Here is a 26934-nt window from a genome sequence, read left to right as displayed (position 1 = left end):
CTTCAACCACCAGGATCCATGGGTGGAGCCTCTCCCAAGCAGGGGAAAGGGTGCCTAGGCCCATAGACAAGACCTGCCAGACCCAGCACAAGGTTGTCCTGCTGGTGGGGATGGATACCTCAAACCTAATTCCTATTCCCCCTGCCCCGAGTCCATGAGGCTCATCTATGGGGAGAGAACACGTTGGTCACACACGGCAGCCTAGATATGTGTAAAAGACACATATAAAATTTGCCGTCTTAACCATTTCTAAGAGTACAGTTGAGTGGTGGTAAGTATATTCACATTGTTGTGTAAGCAACGTCTAGAACATTTTCATCTTACAAAACTGAAACTCTGTACCCATTAAACAACAACTCCCATTCCTCCCTCCCCCCCAGGCCCTGGCGACCACCATTCTGCTCTCTGTTTCTATAAATTTGCCTACTCTAGGTGCCTCATCGAAGTGGGATTGTACAGTATTTGTCTTTTTGAGACTGGCTCACTTCACTTAGCATAACATCCTCTAGGTTCATCCATCTTGCAGCATGTGTCGGAATTTCCTTCTTTCTTACGGCTGAATAATATCCCATTGTATCTTATTACCACGTTTTGTTTACCCATTCATCCGTCCATGAACATTTGGGTTGCTTCCACTCAGCTATTGTAAATGTTTTCTTTCTAAACTTTACTTTTCACGTGCTAACTAAAACCAGGCAGCTAGACTATTCCTCCTCGCCCCACCAGTCTGACCAACTATATCCTTCAAATGTGAAGAACTCTGCGGGGCGGTAGACTCTCTCAGAGGGAAAGTACAGGTACAGCAATTATGAGCCGCTCGAGAATTAGACCTGAGCTGCAGGCCGGGCTCTGCCACTATGTGCCTGACCCAGGACAAGTCATTTGATTGTTTCTAGTTCCAGCGTCCTTATCTGAAAAACGAGGCCATCGCCTGGCTCGCTGCATTGTAGATTAAGACAAGATACGGTAGCAGAGAAAGCATGTGTTCAGCGGCACACCTGGCGCACAGCGAGAGCCTGTTCTCATTACTTACGCCTTGGCCTTTCACAGGGTCAGAATCCTGGGCTTGTGAAAACATGTGTTCACCCTGAATTCTGAAAACTATTAGTCAATTCCTCGGGGGCGGGGCGTGGAGCAAACATTTCTCAATGCAAACTTCCCTTTCTGTTAACACAGATGGAGAAAAAACAATAGGCACTTGTACCACCTGGTGGCAATTTATATAAATGTTCAATGGAAATTAAACATTTGTCACCCAAGGACTCCACACTATACCCTTCTTCTAGAACCTCAAATGAATTTATTTGCGCATTTCTAAATAGTATCTTCCAACGTCGGTTTTCAGCCATAGCTGGGTATCAAAATCACCTGGGAGAGGTTTAAAAAAAAAACACACAGACTTCAAGCTTCACAACAGACTCAAGAATCAACTCCCGGGGATGGGATGGGGGTGTCTGTATGAACAATAAACAACAATCAAAACAAAGAGCCACAACCCCGAACACTAGTCAGGGCCCAGGACAAACGTGACAACTGTCTACTCAGCTAGAGGACGGCTGAGGGAACAGAAGAGTAAAACTTCACTGTGTTACTTTTTTATTTGGGAAAGAAAATGTTAATAGAAGAGCTCTAAAGGTGAACTGAGCAAAAAAGTTGAGATCAGGCCTCCTGGTTATGTTCAATCGTGGTTTGTTGATAGACTTCATTAAGAATGATTGCAAATGAGACCGTGACCCTATGGCTCTTAGCTCAGGAAGTTTTTTTTTTTAATCAAGGGAGGTGATTCTCAAAACTAACTGAATCAAGCAAAAACACTGATTTTCTTGGAATAATGTTTATTTAAAGTTACATTTCAGAGTAAACCATCTTCAGGAGGGCATGCAGCTTTTATTGGCTACTGCAATACATTCAGAAATTTTATAAAATTTTTCGGATATAATATAAATTACCAAAGCATTACAGATAGGCATCTGTATTACATACAATCTTCAAATATTTTCAGAAGTTAGAACTATGTATTAGTTGATATTTAAAGTGTGAAAGACCCCTGACAAAATAACTAGCACATTCATGAAAATACAATTTACGAGTCTAAACGACACAATCCAGCTGTAGTCCAGGGGCCTCGTGACAACAGGTGTATTAGGTTGCAAATCATCCTTTCCGCAGGAAAGTATAGATTTCAAGATGGCAACTGCTGTGTCGTCAGTTTTCCTCCACTATGGACTCTATCAGAAATCCTTTAGAAAACCCTACCCTAAACGTGCTGGTTGTTTTCCTGCTGCGGTTCACTCTCTTTCCATTAGATGGCAGTAACACACCATCTCTTTCTTTCTCAGGGCCAGAAATTAAGGACGATAAATGAAGGCCCACTGCAGGCCAAGTCTCTCTATGTCCAAGTTAATGGGGTATGAAAATTGGAGACGAGAATAAAAAAGGATTCTAAAGAGATCCTGAGGCCAAAATAGTGCTGGCCATGGCAAATAAGAAAGAGACAACTCATGAATGAGAGACATCCATGAGAGAGGTATTAAAGAAATTCTGCTAAACACTAAAAGGATGCAGACAAGAAGGGAAATGAAATCTAGACATCCTGGCTTTTTTCCCCCTAGACTGAAGGAAAAAATGAGGCATTAACTTTTGACTGAAAAAGGATATTTTAATAGAAATAGAAAGGCTACCCTCGTTTAAAAAGCAATTGAAGAATGTCTCAAATGCTCAGTTCTTCTGAACATTAAGATTTAGTCACTCAAAATGGCCATTAACAGAGTAATAACATAGTTAAATAATCCAATCAACTAATCAGGACTATTTTCCCACCTGTCTCAAAACCTTCTGGCTGTCCCACAGATGATCTGCCCACCTCCCCATCCTGTGGCCAAGGCCAATAAATGAAAACCAATTCGGCAAATTATGGAGACTTCAAACAGCTAAGAATAAAGACCCTTTTTATAAATGCTTCTTAAGAAAGTACTTTGGATAACTTAAAAGGACAAGTCTGTCCCCCCAGAGAGTAGGCATATCAATATTTATCTTTTTGTACACGTATTAACATTTCTCTATTATTTTATTCTTACTGATTTAAATACACATAACTCCAGTGGTTGAAATCCACCCTGATAGAAACAGCCATGAGAGCAAAGTAAACAGAAACGTCCTTTTACCCTCTGTTCTTACAGGCCTGAAACGAACCAACTAAATAAACTCATCTAGTAATGTGGAGCAGAGCAGTTTTTAAAAAGGAGGTGTGATAAAGGAAAAAGAACACAGGTGCAGGAAACTCCATGGATGCTGAATTCAAGGCAAGTGAGTACAAATTTGCTAGAAGACGTTATTCTCTCCAGAATCAGAAAATATTCTGGGAGACAGAACTAACTCACAGGAATGAAGTCTACAGGAAAATACTTTGTATTAAGACAAAATGACAAAAAGCCCAAGCATTCAGAGCTCAGAGAGGAAACATGTCATGCGGCTTCAGATCAGCTGGCCCAGGAGGCCTAACAAGGAAGCCATTGGGGCACCCGCTGGGCCTAATTGTTTTAGAACATGTGGTACTTTGTGCCACCACCCAGCTGTGAATGCCCTGGTTTTTGTCAGCTTGTGTCACAACCTAAAGAAGAAAATAGTAGCTTAACCCTCCTTCTACTAATTTACCATATTTCTTCTTCTTATAACCTCCTGTACAATGGTGAAGGGACTGGACTATATATAAACTCCACATTTCCTCCACTTTTAATTATATAAAGAAAAGAGCATGACTGTCACAGAAACACAGTACAGAAAAAGCACAATACTGAACATATGATAGAAGCTCAATAAATACTTAATGTATCAGATCTGTTTTCAAAATGTTATTTCGTTATACATTCATCACAGTTGCTGGGTATGGGCCAAAAATCATTTAGTGCACAAAGAAAAATTTTACAAAGCTTTCAGCATTTATTAAAATTAGGATAATTGCTGTATTTCCTTTGTAGAATAAATTTAAGTAAAAAATAAGGTTTAATTTCTAGAATGTTGAACTAAAATAAGTAACAATGAATTATTTGTATATGTAAGATAATAAATATTTGTTGAATGGAATTGGAACTATGGATGCTAAAAATTTTTAAAAATCTTGTACTAAAGATATAGTACATGAACGAATACACATTTAAAAAATTCTATCAGTACTTAAAAGACAGAACACTCTATTAATAAAATCATTGAGATCCAGTGAGAAAAAGTTCCTTTCAAATTTTTTAAATCAAAGATCACACAACCCTTTGGTTAAGATCTTAACCAAATAAAAAAGCAAATATTTACTAAATCATAATAGTAAAATGAAAACTAAAGACTAGAAAGATATGTGTTCCTAAAAATTAACCCAATCAACATTTTTTTTGTGTATTCCAAAGAGGCTATATAAGTTTTTTCATTTTTGACAGTCAGCACATTTGCATCTGGACCAGTTTTGAGAAGCAAATGACAAACCCTGATCACAGAAACATCTGCTTGGCTGCGTTTATAGGGCCACTCACCGTAGTCATCTTCTCACAGTACACCATTCCCACATTTTGGTTTTTTTTTTTCACAGTAAGTAAATTGGTGATATCAGTTCATGATAAATCATAAAGATAACAATACTATGAATATTAATTTAATCTCTTAAGCAATAGTAGTTAGAGAAAACCTCAAAGTCTTTTAAAAATATTTTTCTATAGTGCGAACTGGTCTGCTTTGTACAGCAGGAGAGAAACTTTGCAGGCTTTAGAGACCCCGTTCAGACAATGAGATCCGAGAGTTATACATATATATATATATATTTTAATTTACTCTAAAAATACATAGCAAATCTAATTTTAGGGACAAAAATAAAAAAATGATTCCATGACAACTAAAAGGCACAAAGATGACACAAAAGATATCTGAGGTCCTGTATAATTATCCAGTAAGAAAACAGTTGTTGGGCTTTGTAAATTTTCAGATTTTTAAAAAATCAGTAATGAAATCTGTGTTGTATATTTTATTCTATAATTCAGAACTATAATACTGATGCCAATGCTTAATTCTATGGGTGATTCTGAAATCAGCGGCATCTTCCTTCCTATTTATGCTTATACTACTAATTTGCTGGAAAATGATGAAAACGTCCACAGAGATTGAGAAAATACACACTTTCTTACATGGCTGACCAATAAAATAATCCTTTTGCCAGACCCCAAAGTTGTGAATTTTCATGGGCTCTAGAGCTGAACTAGGACACTTGAGAGAGAAAGACAGCTTTTCCCAAGGTGCCCACTATTCCCCTATTTTCCACTGTTCTTCCATTTCCCCAAGAAGGGGTCCAACATTACATGCTCTTCTGGTCCACACCATCATTTTTTTTGTCATCTTATGTAAAAGTCAAGTGACTTTTTGTTGGTTTGTTTGGAGACCAGGTATTACGGGTAACAACTAGCACACTTCTAGAGAACTTGAATGTTCCTGAACTCCTGACTTACCTTTTCTGAAGGTCACACCCCAAAGAGAACACCCCACTCCAGAGAGTGGAGGCAACAGCTAAGTTATGATTTCTTACGTAGAGTTCTACGTAAGAACAGAGCACAGAGTAAAGGGACAGGTTAGTAACCAGGTGTCATGGAACGGATTCAAGGCCAAAGACTTTTTGACCTCTAAATGCAGACTCCCACTTCCTACCAATTATTAAGGCGCAGTCCAGCCTTGTCCCCTGAGATGCCGGTTGCGGGCTGATGTCCTCTTCGGCGTGAGAGGCCTGGCCGGGGCGTTTGGTGGCTGAACCTTAATGCAGCTTGCTGTGCACAGGGTAGAGCAAGGTCATGTGTTCTGCCCCCTTGAAAGGCAACTTCTCGTTGGAATAATAGTGTACCACCTCAGGGATGCTGTCAAAGACAGCGCTCGTCTGATTCAGCGTGTACTTGTTGTCTTTGGTCTGCGCCACTATGATGTGGACACATCCTTGACTAGTCCTGGAGCAAGACAAAAATCGAGGAGGAGACATGAATGAGCGGGCAGGGGGATCCCTCCCCACTGAAAACCATCCCAGCCGGATTCACAGGCCCATAGGTTCTCCTCCATGCCTGGAACTGTTATATACACACTGAAACACACTCAACACACCAGCGGAACTCTCAGCAGCTTCCCAGCCCTGGGCGAAACGTGTCTCATCCTTGAGTTGTTTATCTTCAATGCACCCAAGTCATCAGGTACCGGACCAAAACCAAAACCAAACCAAACCAAAAGCCAAGTCCCTCCAGGGCCCCCAAATTGCCAAGCTGGCGGTGAGGCCCAACTGTGAGGCCACTGAGGTGAGGCTTACTCTTACCCTCTCCAGCACCACGAAAGGACATGTGTTAGGTTTCCTCCCCAAAGAACACATTAATAATAATAATAATAAAAAAAAACGCTTCCTCCTCTCCTCCCTCATCTGGAAAGACTGCTGCTGGTTGTACATAATGACAGCTGGCACCAAAGGCTCGAAGATCTAATCCCCGAGCACCAGTTTCAGGAACATAGCAAAGCTATTCCTGGTATTGTATATCTGGTGGCCTGTCCCGTTTTCTGAGCCATATTGCTGAGACACTCCCCCCGCCCTCCACACCCGCCCCAACCTCTTTTCCCCTCCAGTCTGATTGTTTCAGCTGCAGGGGCTCAGCTTCCTCAGGAAGGAAACGCTGCTAGGGCTCCTGACAATGATCCTCCAATATAGCAGCACTGAACTCGCAAAGCAACGAGAATTTCCATGATACAAACTCCACCAGGCCTACCGGGCAGAAATGAATGTTCTGTGTACAAGCAGACGGGGAGGAACGGCAAGTCAGCGTTTCCGTCTTCACAGAAGAAACTGGCATCAAAATTGCAGTTGGCATTTTGACAATCAAGGGATCTGATTTATTAAAGTCCCAAATGCTAGGGAATGAAAGAAGAATGACCAAACTATCCTGATAGAAATTATTCTTTTTATCAGGAATTATTTCTCCACTGAGAGAACCTACTTTAGGTCAGGCGATGGACAATGATAATGAAAAGAAGACCCTCATTATCAGAGGAGACATGGGGGCATGAACCCAACATGGATTTTGCATTCTAACCAGAGCATTTCATGTTGCGTTGCCCAAGCACAAGCATCTTACTTCCTAGCACTACACGTCCCTGTGAACCACCTTTGAATTGTATCTTTGTTGACTGGTAATCTACCCAGGACAGGAAAGACCATCATGGTGCACCCCACTCCTGCATCCACAAAGGGAGAGCCCACAAGCCCACGAGGCTTCAACACTCACTTTAGTGCAATGGAGTACCTACTGGTCCCCGACTCGCTATTTCGAACCAGGTAACCAGCTTCTTTGCAGGGCTGTAGTCGACTCTCGGCCTCAGCACGGGTGATGGCACCATGATACCACCTGCAAAAAGGGGTGGGGGGAGATAGCACAGTGTCAAAATACAAATCCAGACCGGGCCTCATTCCATAAAGCGCAATCTGAAATGAACTTCTGGGGGAAGTTCAACAGCTGAGCTGGATCCTGCTTCACACTCAGAACAGACGAAATGAGATTTGGGTAATCCTGGATCACCAAACCTATCAGTCATGCAAGAGGGAGTTGACAGGGCTACTATTATTTTAGAAGTTTTCACTTTATACAGGAGAATGAAATTTGCAATCAAGTTCTTGGGATGCAGTATACTTCCCATTCTGCAAAAATGCACTGGGCTTTGAAAACTGGTTCTCATTAATAAGCCCCATCCAGACAAGTACTCGTGAACAAAAATAATCACGTAAAAAGGGGTCTGTGTGTCCTCTCCAAGGGTACCAACAAGCTCCCAGCCATCGTGCATTGCTGTGTTCATGGAGGAGACTCACGGCTGCTTCTCCAGCGGCAGGGCTGGGTCCACTCTTTCACCCTCGCTGTGCTCAGACAGGGCCGGCTTCAGGATCTTCTGGGTCCAGCTCTTCTGTCGGTGGTGCTGCCTCACGGTCTCCTCCTTGATGCCAGGTCGCTCAGAGCCTTCAAACTGAACTGGAAGGAAGCCTCCATTTAACGTCAGAGGCCACCGAGGTGACCCATGAAAACTTCAGAGAAAAAGCCTCCTTGACTGCCTCAGCTCAGGGAAGCAGCTTTTCCCCTCTAACATGAGCTAACATATGCTGCAAATGCCCCGGGATGGCTGAGCTTCTGCTGTCTCTGATATCTGATCACACTGCGTGCGAGCATCCACATACAGCTACTTTTTCTGCAAGATATTCATCAGCGTAAAACAGTTTTAGAACAAGAGAGGAAACCACTTTACTATATCTCAGCATGTCCTTCAAAAGAACAGTATATTTAGAGTAAATGACTAAACATAGTCACAGGTAATGATTCTGTGCAAAAGTGTGTATCATTCTACAAAACCAAATGACGAGTTCTTACTATGAAATAATAAAACAAAAAGAAAAATCAATTCAGAAAAAGAAACAGCTGAATAGTGCCTTTAAAGATGCTATGACATCGAGGTTGGAGAGAAGATAAATAGAGAAAACGAGCAGCACGCAGCACCATAGCTGGTGCCCAAGAGAGACTTGTGGAAAACAGGACTAAAGTAAAACAAAAGCTAACTCAAACGTTTGCTATCAAATATATTACCTTCTCTACTCACCCTTTACCTTGGTTATACTTTTAATCACAAACTGGGCTTTCCTGATGGAGGGAGAAGACATCCCTAACTTTTTAAATTAAAAGCAGAAGAATTTATGGCCAGCCAAGTAGAAAAACTATGTTCTGAGAAAAGCAGGAGGGAGAATTACCTTTAATATCTACTGACAATCTACTTACCAACTTTCTCTTAAGTTATTTCAAAAATTCACACTTGAAGAATTAATTCCTCTAGGAGGATTTTTTTACCAAAAAAAAAAAAAAAAAGCTAGCTTCATCCAGCTTTCCAACCACCTGTCTGTAATCTCTTTGCTTCACCACTGCCATTTTATAAATAGGGGTTTTAACAGGTTTGAAGAGTAGCACCAAGTAAGTGTTAGAGCTGCTCCCTATTGGATAGCTTCAGCCATGATCAGATAAGGTTTTCCAATAGTTATTTAAGGCATTTCCCAAACAGCAGCACACTGCCAAGATAAAGGGAAATAAAGATGCCCAGAAGGTTAAAAGATAAATGCAACGCTAAGGGCTCTTCTTCAGTCCTGGGCTTCCAACCACAGGCAAATTCTTGTCTCCCCTTATCAAATTCCTTGGGAAAAGAGACTTGCAGTTGAGGAACAGAAAGCAAATCTCCTGGGCAGAAAGGCTGGAGTGGGCGGGGCTGCCCAGCAGGGGAGCAGAGAGCGCCGCAGACCCACCCCTCACCTGACAGCGCCCGCACGATCTGCTCCTTCTTCCACTCCCAGGGCTGCTCATACTCGGCCGCAGGCCGCTCGTCGTCCTGGGGCAGCCGGCTGTGGCTGTGGCTCTCCGGAGGCCGCGACTTCCCCTCCGCCCGGGGGCCCCCCTCGGCTGGCTCGTAGGGGGTGTCGTACAGCTGCGGAGGCTTCCCCAGGAGATCCTTGGAGCTGCGTCTCTTGGCCAGCGCCTCGGATTTCATGCCGTTCTCCCCAGGCTCACAAGGGCTGTCGAGCAGCTGAAGAGCCTTCACCAGGGGATCTTTGGAACCCCGGCGTCTAATTTCTGAAACACACACACAAATAGCTTGAAGGAAGAGTGCCACGGAAGCCCAGTGATTAACGGAATTACCTCTTCACCTCTGACTGTCTGGTTGAAGGTGGCAGAGAACGAACACCGAGATTGTTCCCTAATGGGCTGATTACTTCAGAAGGAGCCTACAACCTCTTCCCTCTAGCTGCCTGAGCCAGATAATGGGGTCAAGCCCTAGCAGCTGGGATCACATCTGAAGACAGGCGCCCCTCTGGGGGCCACTTGCAGTTTGCGACAAAAGAAGTGGCCACAGGCAACCTGTTCCATGATTCCTGGTCCCTGTGTATCCTCTGAGTCTAGTTCACCTTCCAAGTTTCTATATCTTGTTAGGGAGCTGAGATCAAAGTATTTTAATAAAAATCAACTGAGTGTTTACTATGTTCAAAGCACTGGGCCACATACACTGAGGAAAGTATTTACGTGCATTAGACAGAGTTCTTGACTTCCAGGTGGTTTTAATACAGAGGCAGAAGCTGGTACATTCACAAATAATACGTAACAGGCTAATAATTGCAGGATAAATGAAAGTAAAAGAGCAGTTATGGAGGAAAAACACCAACAACGATAACTCAACAGCTACAGGTGTACTATGTATTATGCAGTATTCTAAGTGTGTTGTAAGTTTCACAACTACCTGTTGAGATGGGTACCACTATTTCCCCAATATTACACAAGAGAAAACTGAAGCACAAAGAGTTTAAGGAAGTCACCCAAACCAGTAAGTGGCAAAGCCTGGATTTAAAGCAGGAAGTTGGGCTCTAGAAGCCATACTCATAACCACTACACTTGGACTGACTCCAAGTAGAAGAGAAATGGAAGATGAGTTGACTTTGATAGAGAGGGTCATTTCCAGTGGAGGAAGCTGCATGAGTGAAGATATGGAGGTGGGAACCATAAAGGGCTTTTTCCCATAAGGGGGAGCTGAGCGATAAGTTCAGAGGACAGAAGGCCAGGCGAGCAAAGAGGTAGTGGGAGAAGAAGCTGGAAAAATAGGCAGGACAGGCATCAAAGTGTAGAAGTCTGAAAAGCAAGGATAAAAAGATGAGATTGTTCCCTAGGCAATGGAGAACCATTCTAAGTTTTTTAACAGGTAATAACAATTTGTGCTTTGTTGGAAGATAATTCCAACCACAGTGTACAGGATGGAACAGGTCAGAAAGATATAGTTTGAACTGAGGCATAGAAATGGATGTAAAAACTTGATGCAAATCAACCAGCCATCAGCCAACCAGCCAGCCAGCTGGGTGGGAAGGAACCAGCAGTGACTCGGGACTGAGCAGCTTGCAGCCCAGAGGCCTTAGCAGTGGAGTTAGAGCTGACTAGGCTGCACAACCAGAGCTGGTGAGATAGACCCAGAGCTGCATCACGTTGTGGTTCTTCTAAATGCCCATCAGGGAGCCTTCAGTCTGCCACCTGGCATAGTCAAGGAGGATTTTCTAAATGCAAACATCTCAGCTTATCATGTATCACCCCGTGAATTCTCAACTGTCTAGTTACAAAGTGAAAACTGCTCAGCATGGCATCACACACCTCTTATGACCAGATCGCTGTCTCCCTCTCCAATTTCTTCTCTCGACATCACCCTGCCCCGTCCCCCTGCAATCCAATTCTTTGTGCTAACCAAATGGAACTTCGGAAGTTCCCTGAGCACTACACTGTCCTATGCCCACCAGTGTCCTGGTGATCTTCCAATCCTTTGAAATCTAACCCAGCATCTCCTCCTTGTCCCTGCCCACCTTCTCCTCCAATGACCCACCTCTTCCAGGTGCCACCGCCTTGATAATCCACTCTCACCTTGCACTTCGCCCACTGTATGGATTGATTTGTTGATGTGTCTGGATTCGCAGGTTGGTGGAGACTGCCAGGGCAGAGACCACCATGTCCTGTTTATCCCTGTAGGACACACAGTTGTGCGATGGATAGATGGATGGAGGGAAAGGAGCTCTAGAATTTCTTCAGGTGGGTGACAATATGGATGTGGAGCTCAGCAGAGAGATGAAGGTCAGAGGTACACATCAAAGAGTTACAAATGGATCATTGTTAGTCCCGTGAGAATGAAGGTAATCACCAGAGAAAAGGAGGGTAGATTGAAAAGAAAAGCAGATCAAAGGCAGAGCCTGGAACTTCTTCAGTTAAGGGTGGATGGAAGAAGAGGTGCCAGCAAAGAAGGCTGAGAAGAGGTCAGCTCAGGAGGAAGGGGAGCAAAGAGGGCAGAGCTGAAGAAACAAGGGAAAGCCAGACTATCCATAGGAAACTTCAAATGGGCTTGGGGACACTCTGTGGAGCAGAACCACTGACTCAATAAGACTTCTATCATGAGGACAGGACAACAAGCAAGACATGCAAGGGAAAAGTTATTAAAATCAGGACACTAAATTCAAAAGGGCAAATTTATTTAGGCTATAGTTCTGCTGGATAGCCAGGCTGACTGCAGCTGGCTCCAATCCTATATATATAGACACACATAACCACAGTACTAGCTCACTGGAATCACCTGGGGGAGCTTTCGCACACACGATGCCTGGGCCCCATCACTAGAGGCCCTGATTTCATTGGTCTGGGGTACGGCCTGGGAGTTAGAGTTGAAAAAGGCCCCCCAGGTGATTCTCACAGGGAGATAAACCTGAGAAGCACGGCCACACCTCCTGGGTGTGGGGTCCCCATCTCAGTTCCTCCTGATCTCCAGAGCTAATCTCATCTCGAGCCCCATCGCAAGGAGAAGGGTCCTCCTTGTATCTGACACCTCCACACCAGCACGTGAGAGCTAGAAGCCAGGAGAGGCCCCAGGGCTGGCTGAAGCCTCCTGCATCGCCAGTCCCGGCCTCGTGACTTTCAATCTGACAGCTTTTTTTCTTCATTGCTTATTCTACATGGAGTTACGGAAAACAAGAAACAAAAACATACTCTGCTCTTGGTTCAATTAAGTTAACGCTGGAGTTTTTTAAGAGAACTTTTCTACAGAACTAAGAAAAAAGAAAGAGAAAACACAAAGGAATTCAAAGGATGAATTGGGACTTTGAAAATTTCTGATCAAAATCTCAGTTTACCCTCAGCTTAGACTGAGACAGACTGGGAAACCTTTCCAAGCTTCTGGCCTCAATTCTGTCCCAGTTAAACTAAACAGAAAAAGAGCTGATTCCAATATTAAGATACAAGGAGTCTTGTTCACAAGGAAATTTCAATAATTTGTGTTAAAATGATGTATAGTGATCAGAGTCTTGAGTTCTTATTACACACGCGTTTGAGTTTTTCCTTTTGAGATGAGGTCCTGGTGCTCCTTCTATTTTAGGCAGGCTGTGCAGGCTTACAGCTCTGGGAAAAACACTGGAAAGCATACAATTGAGACTGTTCCCTCTCGGGATGGTCCTGGGATTGGGCAAAATCTCAAAGAATTATCACCTTTTTAAACAATGTTTAATTAGGGGAAAAAATGGGCTTGAGCGGAGGGCCCCTCCGCCCCTTCAAGGGGAGTAACCTTCCAGTCCAGTCCAACACCTGGCTGCCCCCAACCTGAGGCGCCATAGAAACAGAAACAATCACGGGGCTGCAAGCCGACCCTTCCTGCAGGGAGAATAGCCCCTGACGTGCAGAGCTGGCTCCGAGAGGAAACGAGCCTGAGAAGGAGGAAATGGCGAGAGGAAGCTACGCCCTGGCTCTGCCGATAGAGGCCATTTACACCGCAGACAACAGAATGCAGCCAATGGGCTGCAGATAAACACCCATCAGCAGTGAGGGCTGAAGCTGAGGGCTGACCTGCACCAGTTCAAACGGGCAACTGGTTGGCGTGAAACATAATTTGGGCCCCCAATTTTCCCTTCTCAATCGTCAACGCTAGCTTACATAATTCGCCAGTTATATTTAAAAACATAGAAGATTTTCTTTGACTAAATTAATTGTAGCTAGCAATTAATATTCCTATTTATCCAGAATCCTCTTTGAAAATGGAATCCTCTCTCCAGAGTGTCTAAATAACGGCTATAATTATTGGGTATGCTTGTCCTAGGCATGTTATACTCAGCATCTCAGCGAAGCCTCATAATGTAGCAAGAGCGGTGTTATCCCATTTTCACAGGTGAATAAACTGAGGCCAGGCAGTCATTGGTGAGGCAGCCATTTACTGCTGGCTCCAGAGCCCAGGCAGTCTCTATCATACTTTACTTTATCCCCAAAGATTTCATCTAGAATGTTAATTATAATTTCTATAGTGCACCTTTCCCCCAATCCATTTCATGTTTTCAAAACTTTAAACTCAGAGCCTTATAAGGCTCTATTTTCCTCTTAGAATCAGAAATAGGGCTGTTAGGTAACTTTTTTGCTCACATATTTATTAGTGCTCAAGACTTTGATTTAAAATTAACATTTTTTATAGAACAAATCTAAATATCTAAACAAAAGCAGATACAATTCAGAAGCCTTGACATTTAAGTTTAATGAGGAAAGTATAGACAAATTAAATAAGTCAAAAAGTCTTCTATTTATATTTTTTCCATAATGGATAATTTTTTAAATGGAGACCCAAACAATGAGGGTCTCCTTTAGATTTGACTATTTAAACAAATACAACCATTTGGAGGTAAAAATAAAAATTTAAAAACAACTGGACTTTGGACAAGATATTGAAACTTTCTGAACCTTGGTTTCCTCATCTGTGAAACAGAGACTTCTAGAACCCACTTCACAGGGGTGTAGGATTTGGTGAGGCGACCTGGCAAGCTTGGCACCTTGTACACGCTCAACCTGTGTGATCCCAGCTGCAGAAAGAATTCTCATGTTGAGTGATGGCTGTCTTAGGAACGCCTAAAGACCCTTCCAACACTAAAGTTTTAATTTGGTGGCTAAAACTCATCATGCTAAATTATATATACTATTTCTGCTAATTATTTAGCTAAAATGTTCCTGTTAATTTAGCAGAACAAAACAAAGAGGTTTATACTAATATTGCCTTGTATTCATAGTCATATCTTTTTATGAACAATCCTTTGGACAAATCCAAGTGAGATTTACTCAGAAATTTATAAATTCATAGCTTTTAAAAGTTAAGAGCAAGGTTTCGTGTGGGAGGGATCCAGGGAGCCTGGGTCCCACGGTTATGTGGCCATAGGAAAGCACTAAATGCCTCTTAATTTCTCTTTCTTCCTCTGTTCCTTGAGGCAGATGGCGATTCTTATTCTCTACTTCATGGCACTTACCACACTTTTCAATGACATACTTTCTTCTTCTCTATTTGTGTCAGGTGTGTTTGCCCCCCTGGGTTGTGAGGTCCATAAGGACATGGGTCATGTGGGTCTTGTTCCCTGGAGACCCGGGGCCCAGCACAGGGCCTGGTACATCGTAAATAAATGCCTAAGAAATATGTGTTGGATGTTATAAAATAACATCATGAACCGTGTTCTGTACATCCAAGATCTTGCTAAAATCAGGCATGTTATCCTCACTTGACAGGTATTAAAGAGGCAGGACAGGGACTGGCCCTGTGGCCGAGTGGTTAAGTTGGCGTGCTCCGCTTTGGCGGCCTGGGGTTTTGCTGGTTTGGATCCTGGGCGAGGACATGGCACTGCTCGTCAGGCCACATTGAGGCGGTGTCCCACATGCCACAGCTAGAAGGACCCACAACTAAAATATATACAACTATGTACCGGGGGGATTTGGGGAGAAAAAGCAGGGGAAAAAAAAAGAAGATTGGCAACAATTGTTAGCTCAGGTGCCAATCTTTAAAAAAAAAAAAAAAGGCAGGACAGAGGTTGGGTGCTCCACAGCTAAATCACATTCATTAGCACCCTCTCCATCTCCTGCAGAAATGCTGAAACAAAAAAATCTCTACTGTTTCTCAAGAAATATGGGACATTTCTGAACTTAGACTTGACAGCCAAGCACACAAGGAGCAAACTGAACCAAAAAAGTAAAAGGTTTAAAAAAAAAAATCCAGCAGCAAATCTTTTATTTCCAGCTTCCGATAAACTCACTTCCTGTTATTCTGCCCAGCTGTGTAACTTACGTGTAGGATAAGAGGTACAGTCTCTGCGTTGATTGAGGAGGTACTTTGTGACATATATTTTCAATGAAGAAACTTTAAAATTCACCAATATAATATTTTTTAAAAGAGCAAAGAAAAAAAGATGCGTAATTTTAAAAAGATAGTAACTTTTAGCAAATTTGAATTTAGTCTCCAATTGAATACATTAATTTTGTATTCCTAAATGAATTTATTCACATAAACTCTTTAAAACAGAGCCTGGAACTTAAGAAGCACTCAAATATTAAATGCTAATATTACTATTATTACATTTATTTCATCCTGGACAATTTTGACTTTTCAATGCAACTTTCTTTGTGAGTCTGAGTGGAGAGATGTCTTCCTTACGTATAAAATTTAAAGTGCTCTTGCATACATCATTCCAGATGTGCCCTGAGGCCCTGGTGTAGGAAGGAGACCACCCAATCTGGAGTGGGAAGATCTGGGCTCTAATTTCTGCTCTGTCCTGTGAGCATCGGCAAGTCAGAATCTCTTTGACCTTGCTTTTTGACCCTGTACAAGAGGATAATATATTGGAGTCTCTCAGCTTACAGAGTTTTGTGGGGATTATATGGGAAAAAAAAAAGATATATTCATTTTTAAAATCACAGCACTTTCCCTATTATCATTGTGGCTCCACAAATAATCAGCTGGGACAGCATAGATAAACTACTTATTCCAGTTAAAGAGAAAGAGAGGAATAAAAACCAAAGGACCAAGAAAGGTTAGTCAAAATTAAGCAGTTTTTTAAAAGTAAATCCTTTTCCTCAATTGTATGTAAAAGTAAGTCTTTTCCCTTATTCCTTTCAAGCCTCTGATATTTTTTGAAATTCTAAGTTCATTTTCACTTCCTTTCATTCACAGATTTCATTAGGGGTCACGGTCCGGTGACCTTCAGGGTCACAGCCTGGCCAGGGTACACCCTCCCCAAAGGCCGGCCTTATCTCTGTGAGCAGAGGCAGGAAACAGCAGTGCCTTCCTGCTGCAGCTTGTGTTCACTCTGAGGCCTGTCTTGACCCTTCCAGAGAGCTGCGCTACCCTCCTGCTCCACTCTTCCGAGCCTCTGCTTACGGAGCCTGAGCTTGACAGCTTTTCAAGCTGTTTTTAAACAGAAGAGACAGCCTTGAACGTGTGATCACTTATTCCTTTCCCAGGCGTGGACCCCACGACGCTCAAACAAGGCTCCCTGAGTCAGCACGCAGACACTGCATTTTCATGATGGATCAAAGCATGTTTAAGGAATATTAGGTGACTAAATAATTTACCCTGAAATTCACCAATAAATCTAAATTAACTAGTTTATATTATTTTCAAGTATTGCTTACGCCAATTTAAGAGCATTATGAATAAAAGGGAAAAGTTTGACACCAAAAATGATAGAGAGATTGCTTAGCTTGTGGGTTGGAATTAATTGTTCCGACTTGAAAAGTTAAAGATTAGGTGACTTTGATTTTAGGAAGTTTGCCTTGAATGGCTTGGCTCACACCAGTGATTAGTAATCAACCCTTAGAGTTAAATTTCTTGCTCCAGTGTTGTAGAGATTGTTGAGAAATCAATCTTCTACTACTATACACAAGATCGCGTCATGTTTCCATCTTCTAACAACTCAAAATCCTTTAAGAGTGTGTTAGTCCCTTGGTCCAGATTTATGACTTCCATTATGGATGTCAAAGCTTTGAAAGTGGCCGAGAAATGTATATAAATAATCTTAAGACTGAAGATCACATTCTGAGCAGATCTCCAAACTCCCAAGTGTCATCTTGTAAAGAATTAGAAAAGCTTTAAAGACCCTTGCATATTTTAAAACTGAAGAATACAAAACCATAAAGGAAGTTAATCAGACATTTTGACATTAGTTTTGGGTCTAATTTCTGTTTCTTCCAGTCAGCAGGATCTGGTTAAATCGCTTCATCCCTCTTCCCCAAATATACACCGTTACCATTTTACTGCACTCCAAGCGAGTGTGAGATCTCAGTCCTGATTAAGCAGCTCCTGGTTACGAACCTGTTATCATCTGCTGTGCATCGTAGGGTTCCATGTAACCATCATTCTCTCCTACTCTCTCTGCGTCCCTTTGGCCTTTTGTCCGTTTGGCATCATAAGGGTCCGCATAGTCTTCTAGAATGATGACCTGTAAAGGAACCAGAGAGGACAGTTGCTAAGGATTATCACATACCCAAATGGCAATGGCATCAAAATGGCTACCGTAAACCTGCAGATCTCAAACGAGGTCAAGATCTCCAACCACTTCCAGAAGCTTTTGCACTTGATTGTGTTATTCACCCAGCTGGACAAATATCTGATTTTTTTGGTAGTATAACTGACTGGTAATAATTCGTCTAAACTCTTTTACTTATCCCCAAGGCTGTGTTCACCTCCCTTTCTCTCCTCAAGTAATAAAGCATTTGCTGGTTAAAAGGGTGGCAGAGGTGGACGGTGGGGAGTAGGGGATGTCTATGGCTTTAGAGCAGTAAAAAAATGAACTAATCTACCACCTTCCCCATGATTTTGGTCTTTTTAATGCCAACCAGCTGAGCAATATAGTCATGGTAAGTCAGTCACTCACCAGCGACTACTGAATGGCCCCCAGCACCGGCTAGGGAGGGAATGAAAATAAGACCGAGTCCTGCTTCTTGTCCTCAAGGAATCTGTAACAGCTCTAAAGAGACAGGCTTCATTATAAGAAGCCTAAGAAATAGGTCAGAACTGAATAGTATTGTGGGAGTTCTGGGCTCAATTATTCATAGGTAGACTGATTCTCACAGGCTACAATCAGATAGTTTCAACCAGCATCTGTGTCTGAAAGCATCTGCCCTCCCCAAACAGGAAGGTGCCTGAAAAGGTGATGTGTGTGCAGCAGTCCTGTTCCGAAGGAGTTGGGTAACAAGTGGGAGGTAAGGGAACCCTCCTCGGGGAGGAAGGCCCTGGCCCTGCCCCACAATCGCTGATTACCTTCTCCAAAGAGTTCATGGAGAAGTACCACTGGAGCTGGCAGGAAGAATTCAGATAAACAGGGAGAAGCGAGGAAGAGGGGACAGCCTGGATGAGAGCCGTTCTCCTGGGAGGAGACGGCCTAAGAAACCTCAGACATCCAGAAGTGATGACCACGAACACAACCAGGCAACCCCTGCAGAAGGCTGTGATTACCACTCTCTCCCTCACCCCATTCTTCTTGACTGCTCGCCGAGCGCACTGCATTCCCCAGGTATCCTGAGGAACACGAAGCATGACACTCAGCCCTCGGCCGCAAGCTCCTTATAATCTAGTCAAAGTCAGGCAGACTGTTGATCAATAGCTGGAAGAGCTGGCTCCTCAACCATCTTTCCATGGCTCTCCCTCCAGTGCCTGGCACAGGGTAGGCATGCAGTAAATATTTGTGAAAAGGATGAATGAAGGAAGGAACAGAAGTGCTCGATGTAGACACACATGGAATGTTCTGCCGGCTCCTGACTCGATGCAGGTGGGCAGCATGTCTGAAGACCCGGCCAGAGAAAATTAAAGTTCCCAGGACAGGAAGTGATCGCCTGGGCTGGAGTCTGAAAGTTTGGTTTGAGCTCTTCTGTCTCCCATTTTCACACAGAAGAGTGGATTTAAAAAACCAACCAACCAACCCCAGGTCATCTCTGTAAGAATGGAGTGGGTCTGTTCACAAGTTCACACTCCTTTTCTTAACCGTCTCACCTTGGCCAGCACCCAGAAAACCTGCGGTGAGTAAGGAGCAGGAAACACCTTCTTCTCTCCTGATCTGTAATTTCCTTAGGGCATTTCCTCGTCCTATTCTGTATCCTCCGCAGCCGGTACAGCCCTGTGCCCCTTATCCTATGTGGCTGCTGCACAAGTGTTCATGAAATGAATGAGGGGCCGTCATCTTTGGGTGCTGGTGAAGCTCTGAGAAGCCCTTCACTGGCGGAACTGCAAAGAACGATGGAGGGTCCCAACTAGCAGAGAAGGGAGGTGGGGAACCCATCCCCTGGAGCTCTGAAATCCATACTAGACAGTTTAGAGGTTGCCAGTCCTTATGCTGACGAAGGATAAAAGTGATACACAAGCCTAGCTTGGCAGTCCCCCTGGATGTCGAAATTAAAATAAAAATTGAACAAAGCACAAACGTCTCACTCAGTTACTCTTATAAACTGCTAACAAAATTAAATGGGCAGTACATTTCTGCGAAGTTCTCCATCCTTAGAAGGAGGATTTTTCAAGATTAAAAAAAAAATCTTATGATTTTAAATGGTCACTTAGGGGTCACCAAATGCTAGAGGGGGAAGCGCATCCGCACCTTCTCTGAGGCATACGGAACGCTGCGGTTTGCGCTCCCTCCCAGGGGAGAGGCGGTCCACGGGAGGCTGTGTTCTTACCGTGTCCTGCTGCTTAATAATCTTGCCCTTGTCCAGCTCGGGGCCCAGGGAGGAAGGGGAAGAGGATGCCGAGGAAGAGCTGCTGCTGCTGCTGCTGCTGCTGCTACTGCTGCTGCTGCCGCCGCCGCCGGGGTAGCTGCCTTTGCCGTTCTTCTCCTGAGTGTCCACCTTGATGAGCCTGCTGATGTAGGTGCTGCAGCCCGAGCTCTTGGCCGCGCCCCGGTGGGGCTCGTCCTCGGTGGCCCGGGAGTTCTTGCGGCCCTTGCCCGCGGCGGCCTGAATCAGACCCTGCAGGCTGTCGCGGGACAGCCGGCTGTCCTTGGGGGGACCGGCGCCGGCCCTGCCGCTCCCCAGCTCGGCCGCCGAGTTCTTGCGGCCCTTGCCCGGGGTGGGCCCCGCGGCGCCCGCCTCCGAGTTCTTGCGCAGTTTGCCACCCGCCCCGCCGCCCGGCTTGGCCCGCTCGGACACGGTCTTCAGGTTCAGGGGGAACTCCTTGAACCACTTGGCCGCCATGAGGGGGGCGCGGCCGGCGCGGCTCAGGAGCGTGGCGGCCGCGGAGCAGGTGAGCGAGGAGGCCCAGCCCAGACACGGAGAGGCGCCAGGGGCCGGGGGCCACTGCATTCCCCGGGGCTGGGGTGCTGGAGGCCGCGGCGAGGCCCCGCGACGGCTGCTCCGTTCGTCCCCGCCGGCCGTCGCCCACGCCCGGCAGGGTGGGGCCCCTACGGCCCGGGGCTGGGGGCCCGGGGCGCCGAGCGGGCGGGCGCGGGCCGCCGCTCCGGACACGGACGGCGACAGGCACAACGCACCGGGGCCCCGCCCGGGCTCGTCTTCAGCGCCTGCCGGGCCGGGGGCTCCGCGGCTCTCCGGAGGCGGCGGGCGCCGGGGGCTTCCCCTGCTTTTTCCTCCCGAAGTGGGAGAGGCCGGGCCCACGGAAGTCCCCGGACAGCCCTGCCCACACTCCCAGGGACGAGAGGGGACGGAGCGGAGGCGGCAGGGGTGTCCCCGGCGCCGCGACGGACGGCGGACCGACGGCGGGCCGCCCACCCCTCCGCGTGCCCCTCCCCTCCGCGGCTGGCGCCTCCCAGCGCCGCCACCTCCCGCCCAGATCCGGGGGCGCCGGGGTCAGCGCCTCTGCAGCGGCGGCTCCGGGGGTGCATGTTCGGGGAAGGTTGCAGCGGCTGCACGTGCTGACTGGGTGCGCCCGCGTGTTGAGAGCCTCCCACTTGTGCGCAAAACAGCTCCCCTTCTGCAAGCGGCCACTTCTGCAGGGCGCTGCCTTCAAATGCGCCCAGAGCGCGCCACGTGCGCTGACCCGGGAAGGATGCCCGTCGGCTCCCCAAAGAGCCGGGCGCGCCCCGTTCACTCCACTCTCTCTGCAAACAGTATTTTGGGGGTGGTGTATGGTGGGGGTGCCTACTAAGAGTGGGCGCAGAGGCAGCGTGTACCCGCTCCCGCGCTCGTGCCGCCACTCTCCCCCGAGCACCCCTCAGTGCCCGAGGCCGCGGCTCTTCCCGCCTGGCGCGGTCCGCGGCCGGCCGGGGATTGGCTGCGGAGGGGCGGCCCCGCCCCGCGCCCGATGCTCTCCGAGGAGGCGGGGCGCGCAGCGAGGAGGCGCGAAGGTTCCGCGGCGCGGCTGCGGGTGGACGCTCCTGGCTCGGAGAGGTACGGCGTGTTGGTTCCAGGCCGGGGGCTGCGGGGCTGGGGCTGGCTGGGACCGGGCTTTGTGAGGCGGTTGTGGAAACCACCTCCATTTCCACTCCGGAATGGAGGGCGCGTTGTTACCGCCGCGGCGTCTGCAGAATTTTTGGAGGGGATGGTGCGTGGGAGTGGACAGCCCAGACGGAATGTGTGCGGACGGGGAGCGCTTTGTGCAGAACTGGGGGGCACTTTGCGTTAAAAGACGCCTCTGCCGTCCCCCTCCCTTTCGAAGCAATTTAAAAACTTGTTGACGTAAAAAACTAAACGTGCTGCCGAGGCTCACGCAATACGTTCTCAGTCCTCACATGCAAGCCATGGGCACGGCATGATTCGGGCCACCCGTTGCCTTCATTTGTGTTGGTGGTTTGTGAGATGGAACGGCAAACGAAATGCTTGCTTACATCAGCCGTTCTTGAAAATGCATCTTGACTTTTTTAAGACCAGCTTTGTTGAGATATAGGTTAGACACCATAAAATTCACCTGTTTTAAGTGTACATTCCAAAAGTTTTTATTTATGGTATAGCTATCACCACAATCTAATTTTAGAACATTTCTTTCACCCCAAAAAGAAGCCTTATGCCCATTAGCAGTCACTTATTCCCTATTCCCCCTCCTCACCTCTAGGCAGCCATTAATCTACTTTCTGTCTCCACAGATTTGTGTAGTTTGGGCTTTTCACGTAAGTGGAATCATACAATATGTAGCCTTTTGTGGCTGGCTTCTTAGCATCATGTTTTTGAGATTCATCCATGTTGTGGCATTTATTTATTTATTTTTTTTTAATTTTTTTTTTTAAAGATTTTATTTTTTCCTTTTTCTCCCCAAAGCCCCCCGGTACATAGTTGTGTATTCTTCGTTGTGGGTTCCTCTAGTTGTGGCATGTGGGACGCTGCCTCAGCGTGGTCTGATGAGCAGTGCCATGTCCGCGCCCAGGATTCGAACCGACGAAACACTGGGCCGCCTGCAGCGGAGCGCGCAAACTTAACCACTCAGCTACCGGGCCAGCCCCGTCATCCATGTTGTGGCATTTATTAATACTTCATTCCTTTTATATTGCCGAGTAGTATTCTATTGTATGGATATACAACATTTTGTTTATCCATTCATCCATTGGTTGAGGGACAATTTGGGTTGTTTCCACTTTTTGGCTATTATGAACAATGCTGTTAGGAACATTTGTGAGCAAGTCTGTGTGTGGACATATGTTTTAACTTCTCTTAAGTGGATACCCAGGAGTGGTATTGCTGGGTCATGTGGAATTCTTTGCTTAACTTTTTGAGAAACTGCCAAACTGTTTTCCAGAGTGGCTGCACCATTTTGTGTTCCTACCAGCAATATGAGAGTTCCCATTTCTCTACATCCTCAACGCTTATTATTATTGTCTGTCTGTTCTAGCATAGCCGTCCTAGTGGGTGTGAGGTAGTATCCTTGTGGTTTTGATTCGCATTTCCCTGGTGGCTAAGGATGTTGAGCATCTTTTCATGTGCGTATGGGCCATTTGTATATCTTTGGAGAAATGTCTGTCAGATCATTTGCTCACTTTTTAGTTGATTGGCTTATCTTCTTGGTACTGAGTTCTAAGAGTTCTTTATATATTTTTTGTGTTTTTGAAAACACGAGATACTCCTCCAGACCAAGCAGTAGAGTGGACGCTCACAACTTTGGAGTCATATGGTCTGGATTCCAAAAACAGGCTTCTCTGTTGATGAGCATATATTAAGTGATTTGGACAAATTGCCAGGTTATTGTCGGAGCCTCTAGGACTTCATCTGTACAATGGGGTAATAAGCTCTCAGGAGTTTCCATGAGGATTAAATGAGACAATGTGTAATAGCTGTTTAGCATAGCACCTGGCAGGCCCTTAAGCTGTCTTTGAAAGATTTATGCTGGGCCTTTGCTTTGGAGGTGTTGATGCCTGCCCCGTGCCAGGAGCCCGTAGACTGTTCCAGGGGTAACGAGGAAATTGGGACCAACACCCATAGCCTTGATTCTGCCATAAATCTCTCTGGTTTTATTCATCCATGCCCAAGTCTTTTAATTGTCTTAAACATTTTTGGTTGTATTTAAATTTAGTTGCAACTAAAATAGTTGTTTTCTCTCACAGCTGGGAACAGTTTAGAGGAGGAAAGTTACCATTTTCTTTTAAAATTTGCTTTAATTTATGTTTCTCCTAAAGTAAAGAAAAAAAATTCCTTTAAAATGACTTCGACAGCTTTCTTAGCAGCTGTCGGAAAAGGCAAATCATCTGGTGTCCTTGAGCTTTGCCTTTCCCATCTGTAAAATGGAAAGGTAATACTCCACAGGGTCAATAGGAAAGTGCCAGTGAAATCCATAGAATTAAACACAATGGCTCCCATTTATTGAGCTCTTGCTCCCTAGTGCTTTAAGAGCAGTATCTCACTTCACCCTCGTGATCTATAGGTGTTTTAATTTCCGTTTGACAGCTACAACGACGTGCCCAAGGTCTCTGGGCTGGACTCCCAGCTGCATCTCTCTAACTCCAAAGGCCCATTCTATCCACAGGCTGGCCCCTGTGCGGGAGTGGGGGTGGTTTTAGAGTGGCTTATGGTACCTGTATAAGTTTTCTGTTTGCTGCCATAGCAAATCTGACACAGGCCCCACTGGGCTAAAATCAAGGTGTCAGCAGGCCTGTGTTCCTTCTGGAGGCCCCAGAGGAGAACCTGTTTCCTTGCCTTTTCCAGCTTCTGGAGGCTGCCTGCAGTCCCTGGCTTGTGGCCCCTCTTCCTCCGTCTTCAAAGCCAGTGACAGTGGTGGTGTTGTTCTCATATTGCATTGCTTTAGTCTTGCTTCTGTTGTCACATCTCTTTATCCGACCCTCACTTCTGCCTACCTCTTCCACTTTTAAGGGCTCCTGTAATCCATTAGGCCCACCTGGATAATCTGTTTGAAGGTCAGCTGATTGGCAACCTTAATTCCCCCTTGCCACGTAACCAGACATATTCATAGGTGTGATATTGTGATTTATAATAAGAAATATGTATTAGGTCTTTGTCCCATTTGTGGCACAGAGTTGCTAAAACCCTTAGAACTTCCTAAGTGCTGAGAGCAATAAAGGTGTCTTTTATTATGTTAATGAGCCCCTAGGTAACCTAAGGTTGGGGGCTGGTTGCAGGGGACCTAACCAGGTGACTATAGGGTTGGAATTTTCAGTCACCCCCCTCACGCCACGCCCCACCTATGGGCAGGGAAGAAGGGCTGGAGGTTGAGCCAATGGCCAATGATTTAATCAGTTGTTCTTGTGTAATGAGGCCTCCATAAAACCCCAAAAGGATGGGGTTCAGAGAGGAGCTGAGTGGTGAACACACAGAGATTTGGGGAGAGGGGTGTGCCTGGAGGGGGCATGAAAGCTCTGTGCTCTTTTTGTGTGTGAATTGCTAGAGGTCACACAATGAGGCTGTGACTGTCAGGAGACAGGGCAGACCTTCCCTAGACTGTTGGCACCTTCTCCACATTTGACATCATCGCCACCTGGTGAAGTATGCCAGGCTGGCTGTCCTACACTAAGTGACGTCAGCAATTGTGCCTTTTTTTTTTTGGAATATTAGCCCTGAGCTAACATCTGCTGCCAATCTTCCTCTTTTTGCTAAGGAAGACTGGCTCTGAGCTAACATCTGTGCCCATCTTCTTCTATACGTGGGACGCCTGCCACAGCATGGCTTGATAAGCGGTGTGTATGTCTGTATCCAGACTCTGAACTGGCGAACCCCGGGCCACCGAAGTGGAACGTGTGAACTTAACCGCTGTGCCACCAGGCCAGCCCTGGAAGCTCTGTGCTCTTTGCCCTTACCTTTCCCTGTGCATCTCTTCCATCTGGCTGTTCCTGAGGTATATCCTTTTATAATAAACTGGTAATTTAGTGAGTAAAATTGTTGCCCTGAGATGGTGAGCTGCTCTAACAAATTGATTGAAGTCAAGGATGGGGTCCTGGGAACCTCCGGTTTATGGCTGGTCAGTCTGAAGCACAGGTGACAACTTGGGCTTGCATGTGATTGGCATCTGAAGTGGTAGGGGACAGTCCTGTGGGACTGAGCCCTTAGCCTATGGAAACTGATGCTATCTCTGGGGTAGAAAGTGTCAGAATTAAGTTGTGGGACACCCACCTGGTATCTGGAGCACTGCTTGGTGGTGTGGAAAAGCTGCCCCCTGCACTGGAATTGGTGACCACAATCTTTTTTTTTTTTTTTGCTGAGGATTCACCGTGCTAACATCTGTTGCCAGTCTTCCTCTATTTTATATGTGGGTCACCACCACAGTGGCTGACGAGTAATGTAGGTCCGTGCCTGGGATCGGAATCCGTGAACCCAGGCCACTGAAGCAGAGTTTGCCAAACTTAACCACTATGCCATGGGGCCAGCCCCCAGAATCTTTAATAGGTTCTGGGAAGTAGGACGTGGACCACTTTGGGGGGCCATTGTTTTGCCTGCCACAGTACCTCTTCAGTAGTTATGTGATGGGGAGTTATCCTGGCATTCCTCTAACTGTGCTGGTTGGGTTTTGCAGGAGATCCTGCTGGAAGAAACTGCAGCATGTAAGTCGCTTCCTTTTTCTGATAAACACGCCTCCTTCCACCAGGCAGCCCTCTTTCTCCTGTGCCTGCCTCCCCAGGCCCAGGGCTTAGCAGTTACCCCCAGCATGGAGGCTTAGGTGGGGAGCCGTCGGGGGGAGCCCTGCTTCTTATACCCTTTTGTTGGAGTTTGGCCTTAGCAGGTGCAATACTGAGATATGTGTTTGACAGGTCCTGGAGCAGCAGTGACTTCCGACCCTCTGCTAAACTATTCAGGAAGAATGGAGTGTTGGAGGAGCAGAAATCTCCGAGTGAGTTGGCTTGAGGGGTTGGTTGGTGCTGGGACCTCGATCTGTAACCTGCATCCTGGTTAATCTCCTCAGTTTCTGTTTAGTTGTGAAACCTGGGATCCCCCTGGGTTCTGCTCTTGCTCCATGTGTCCCCCTGGCACTGCCACAGTGCAGGCCCTCAGTCCCTGATGCCTTAGCTGCTCCTAACTCCATGCTTCTCTTCAATTCTTTCCTTCTTCCATTTCACCCTCCACCATCTCCAAGGCGATCTTTCTAAAACCCAGCTATGTCGATGTCAGCTCGCTGTTTAAAACCCTTCACCCACTCCTCACAGCCACTGGAGTTTCGTCATTTGGCCTTGCCTGCCTG

At 45.9% G+C, this 26934-nt stretch overlaps 2 protein-coding genes across 3 annotated transcripts in view; one reads left to right on the top strand and one right to left on the bottom strand.

Annotated features, from left to right (window-relative positions):
* Positions 1–1818: 1818 nt before the first annotated feature.
* SHE (Src homology 2 domain containing E) lies at positions 1819–21106 on the bottom strand. Its single transcript, XM_046681487.1, has 6 exons — positions 20052–21106; positions 17698–17824; positions 9336–9653; positions 7862–8018; positions 7284–7403; positions 1819–5969 (listed from the first exon to the last, which is right to left on the bottom strand). The coding sequence occupies exons 1-6, from the start codon at positions 20670–20672 to the stop codon at positions 5783–5785; spliced, it is 1530 nt and encodes a 509-aa protein (XP_046537443.1). The 5' UTR covers positions 20673–21106; the 3' UTR covers positions 1819–5782.
* Positions 20135–26934, top strand: part of TDRD10 (tudor domain containing 10) — a 47217-nt gene continuing 40417 nt past the window's right edge. The window contains exons 1-3 of one of the 2 annotated variants that reach the window (XM_046681490.1): positions 20135–20237; positions 26272–26299; positions 26507–26586. In XM_046681490.1, coding sequence (XP_046537446.1) covers positions 26298–26299; positions 26507–26586 — 82 coding nt within the window. In that variant the 5' untranslated portion in view covers positions 20135–20237; positions 26272–26297. Of the gene's footprint in view, positions 20238–21281; positions 21714–26271; positions 26300–26506; positions 26587–26934 lie in introns of those variants that run through there. The other variant, XM_046681489.1, reaches the window with a different exon arrangement.

Source organism: Equus quagga, chromosome 13, assembly GCF_021613505.1.
Source record: "Equus quagga isolate Etosha38 chromosome 13, UCLA_HA_Equagga_1.0, whole genome shotgun sequence".
In the NCBI taxonomy this organism is placed as follows: Eukaryota; Metazoa; Chordata; class Mammalia; order Perissodactyla; family Equidae; genus Equus; species Equus quagga.
Note: the sequence above shows the minus strand (reverse complement) of the source record. Positions and strands in the feature narration are given on the sequence as shown.

What these genes read in the sequence shown, in the direction of transcription:
- SHE (XM_046681487.1), bottom strand. Translation starts at nt 20,672, where the DNA reads ATGCAGTGGCCCCCGGCCCCTGGCGCCTCTCCGTGTCTGGGCTGGGCC. An exon ending in TGCACAGCAGATGATAACAG is followed by an intron (nt 9,654 to 17,697) that starts GTTCGTAACCAG and finishes TGTGTGTTTCAG; the next exon opens with AAATTAGACGCCGGGGTTCC. An exon ending in AGGTACTCCATTGCACTAAA is followed by an intron (nt 5,970 to 7,283) that starts GTGAGTGTTGAA and finishes GTCTTGCTCCAG; the next exon opens with GACTAGTCAAGGATGTGTCC.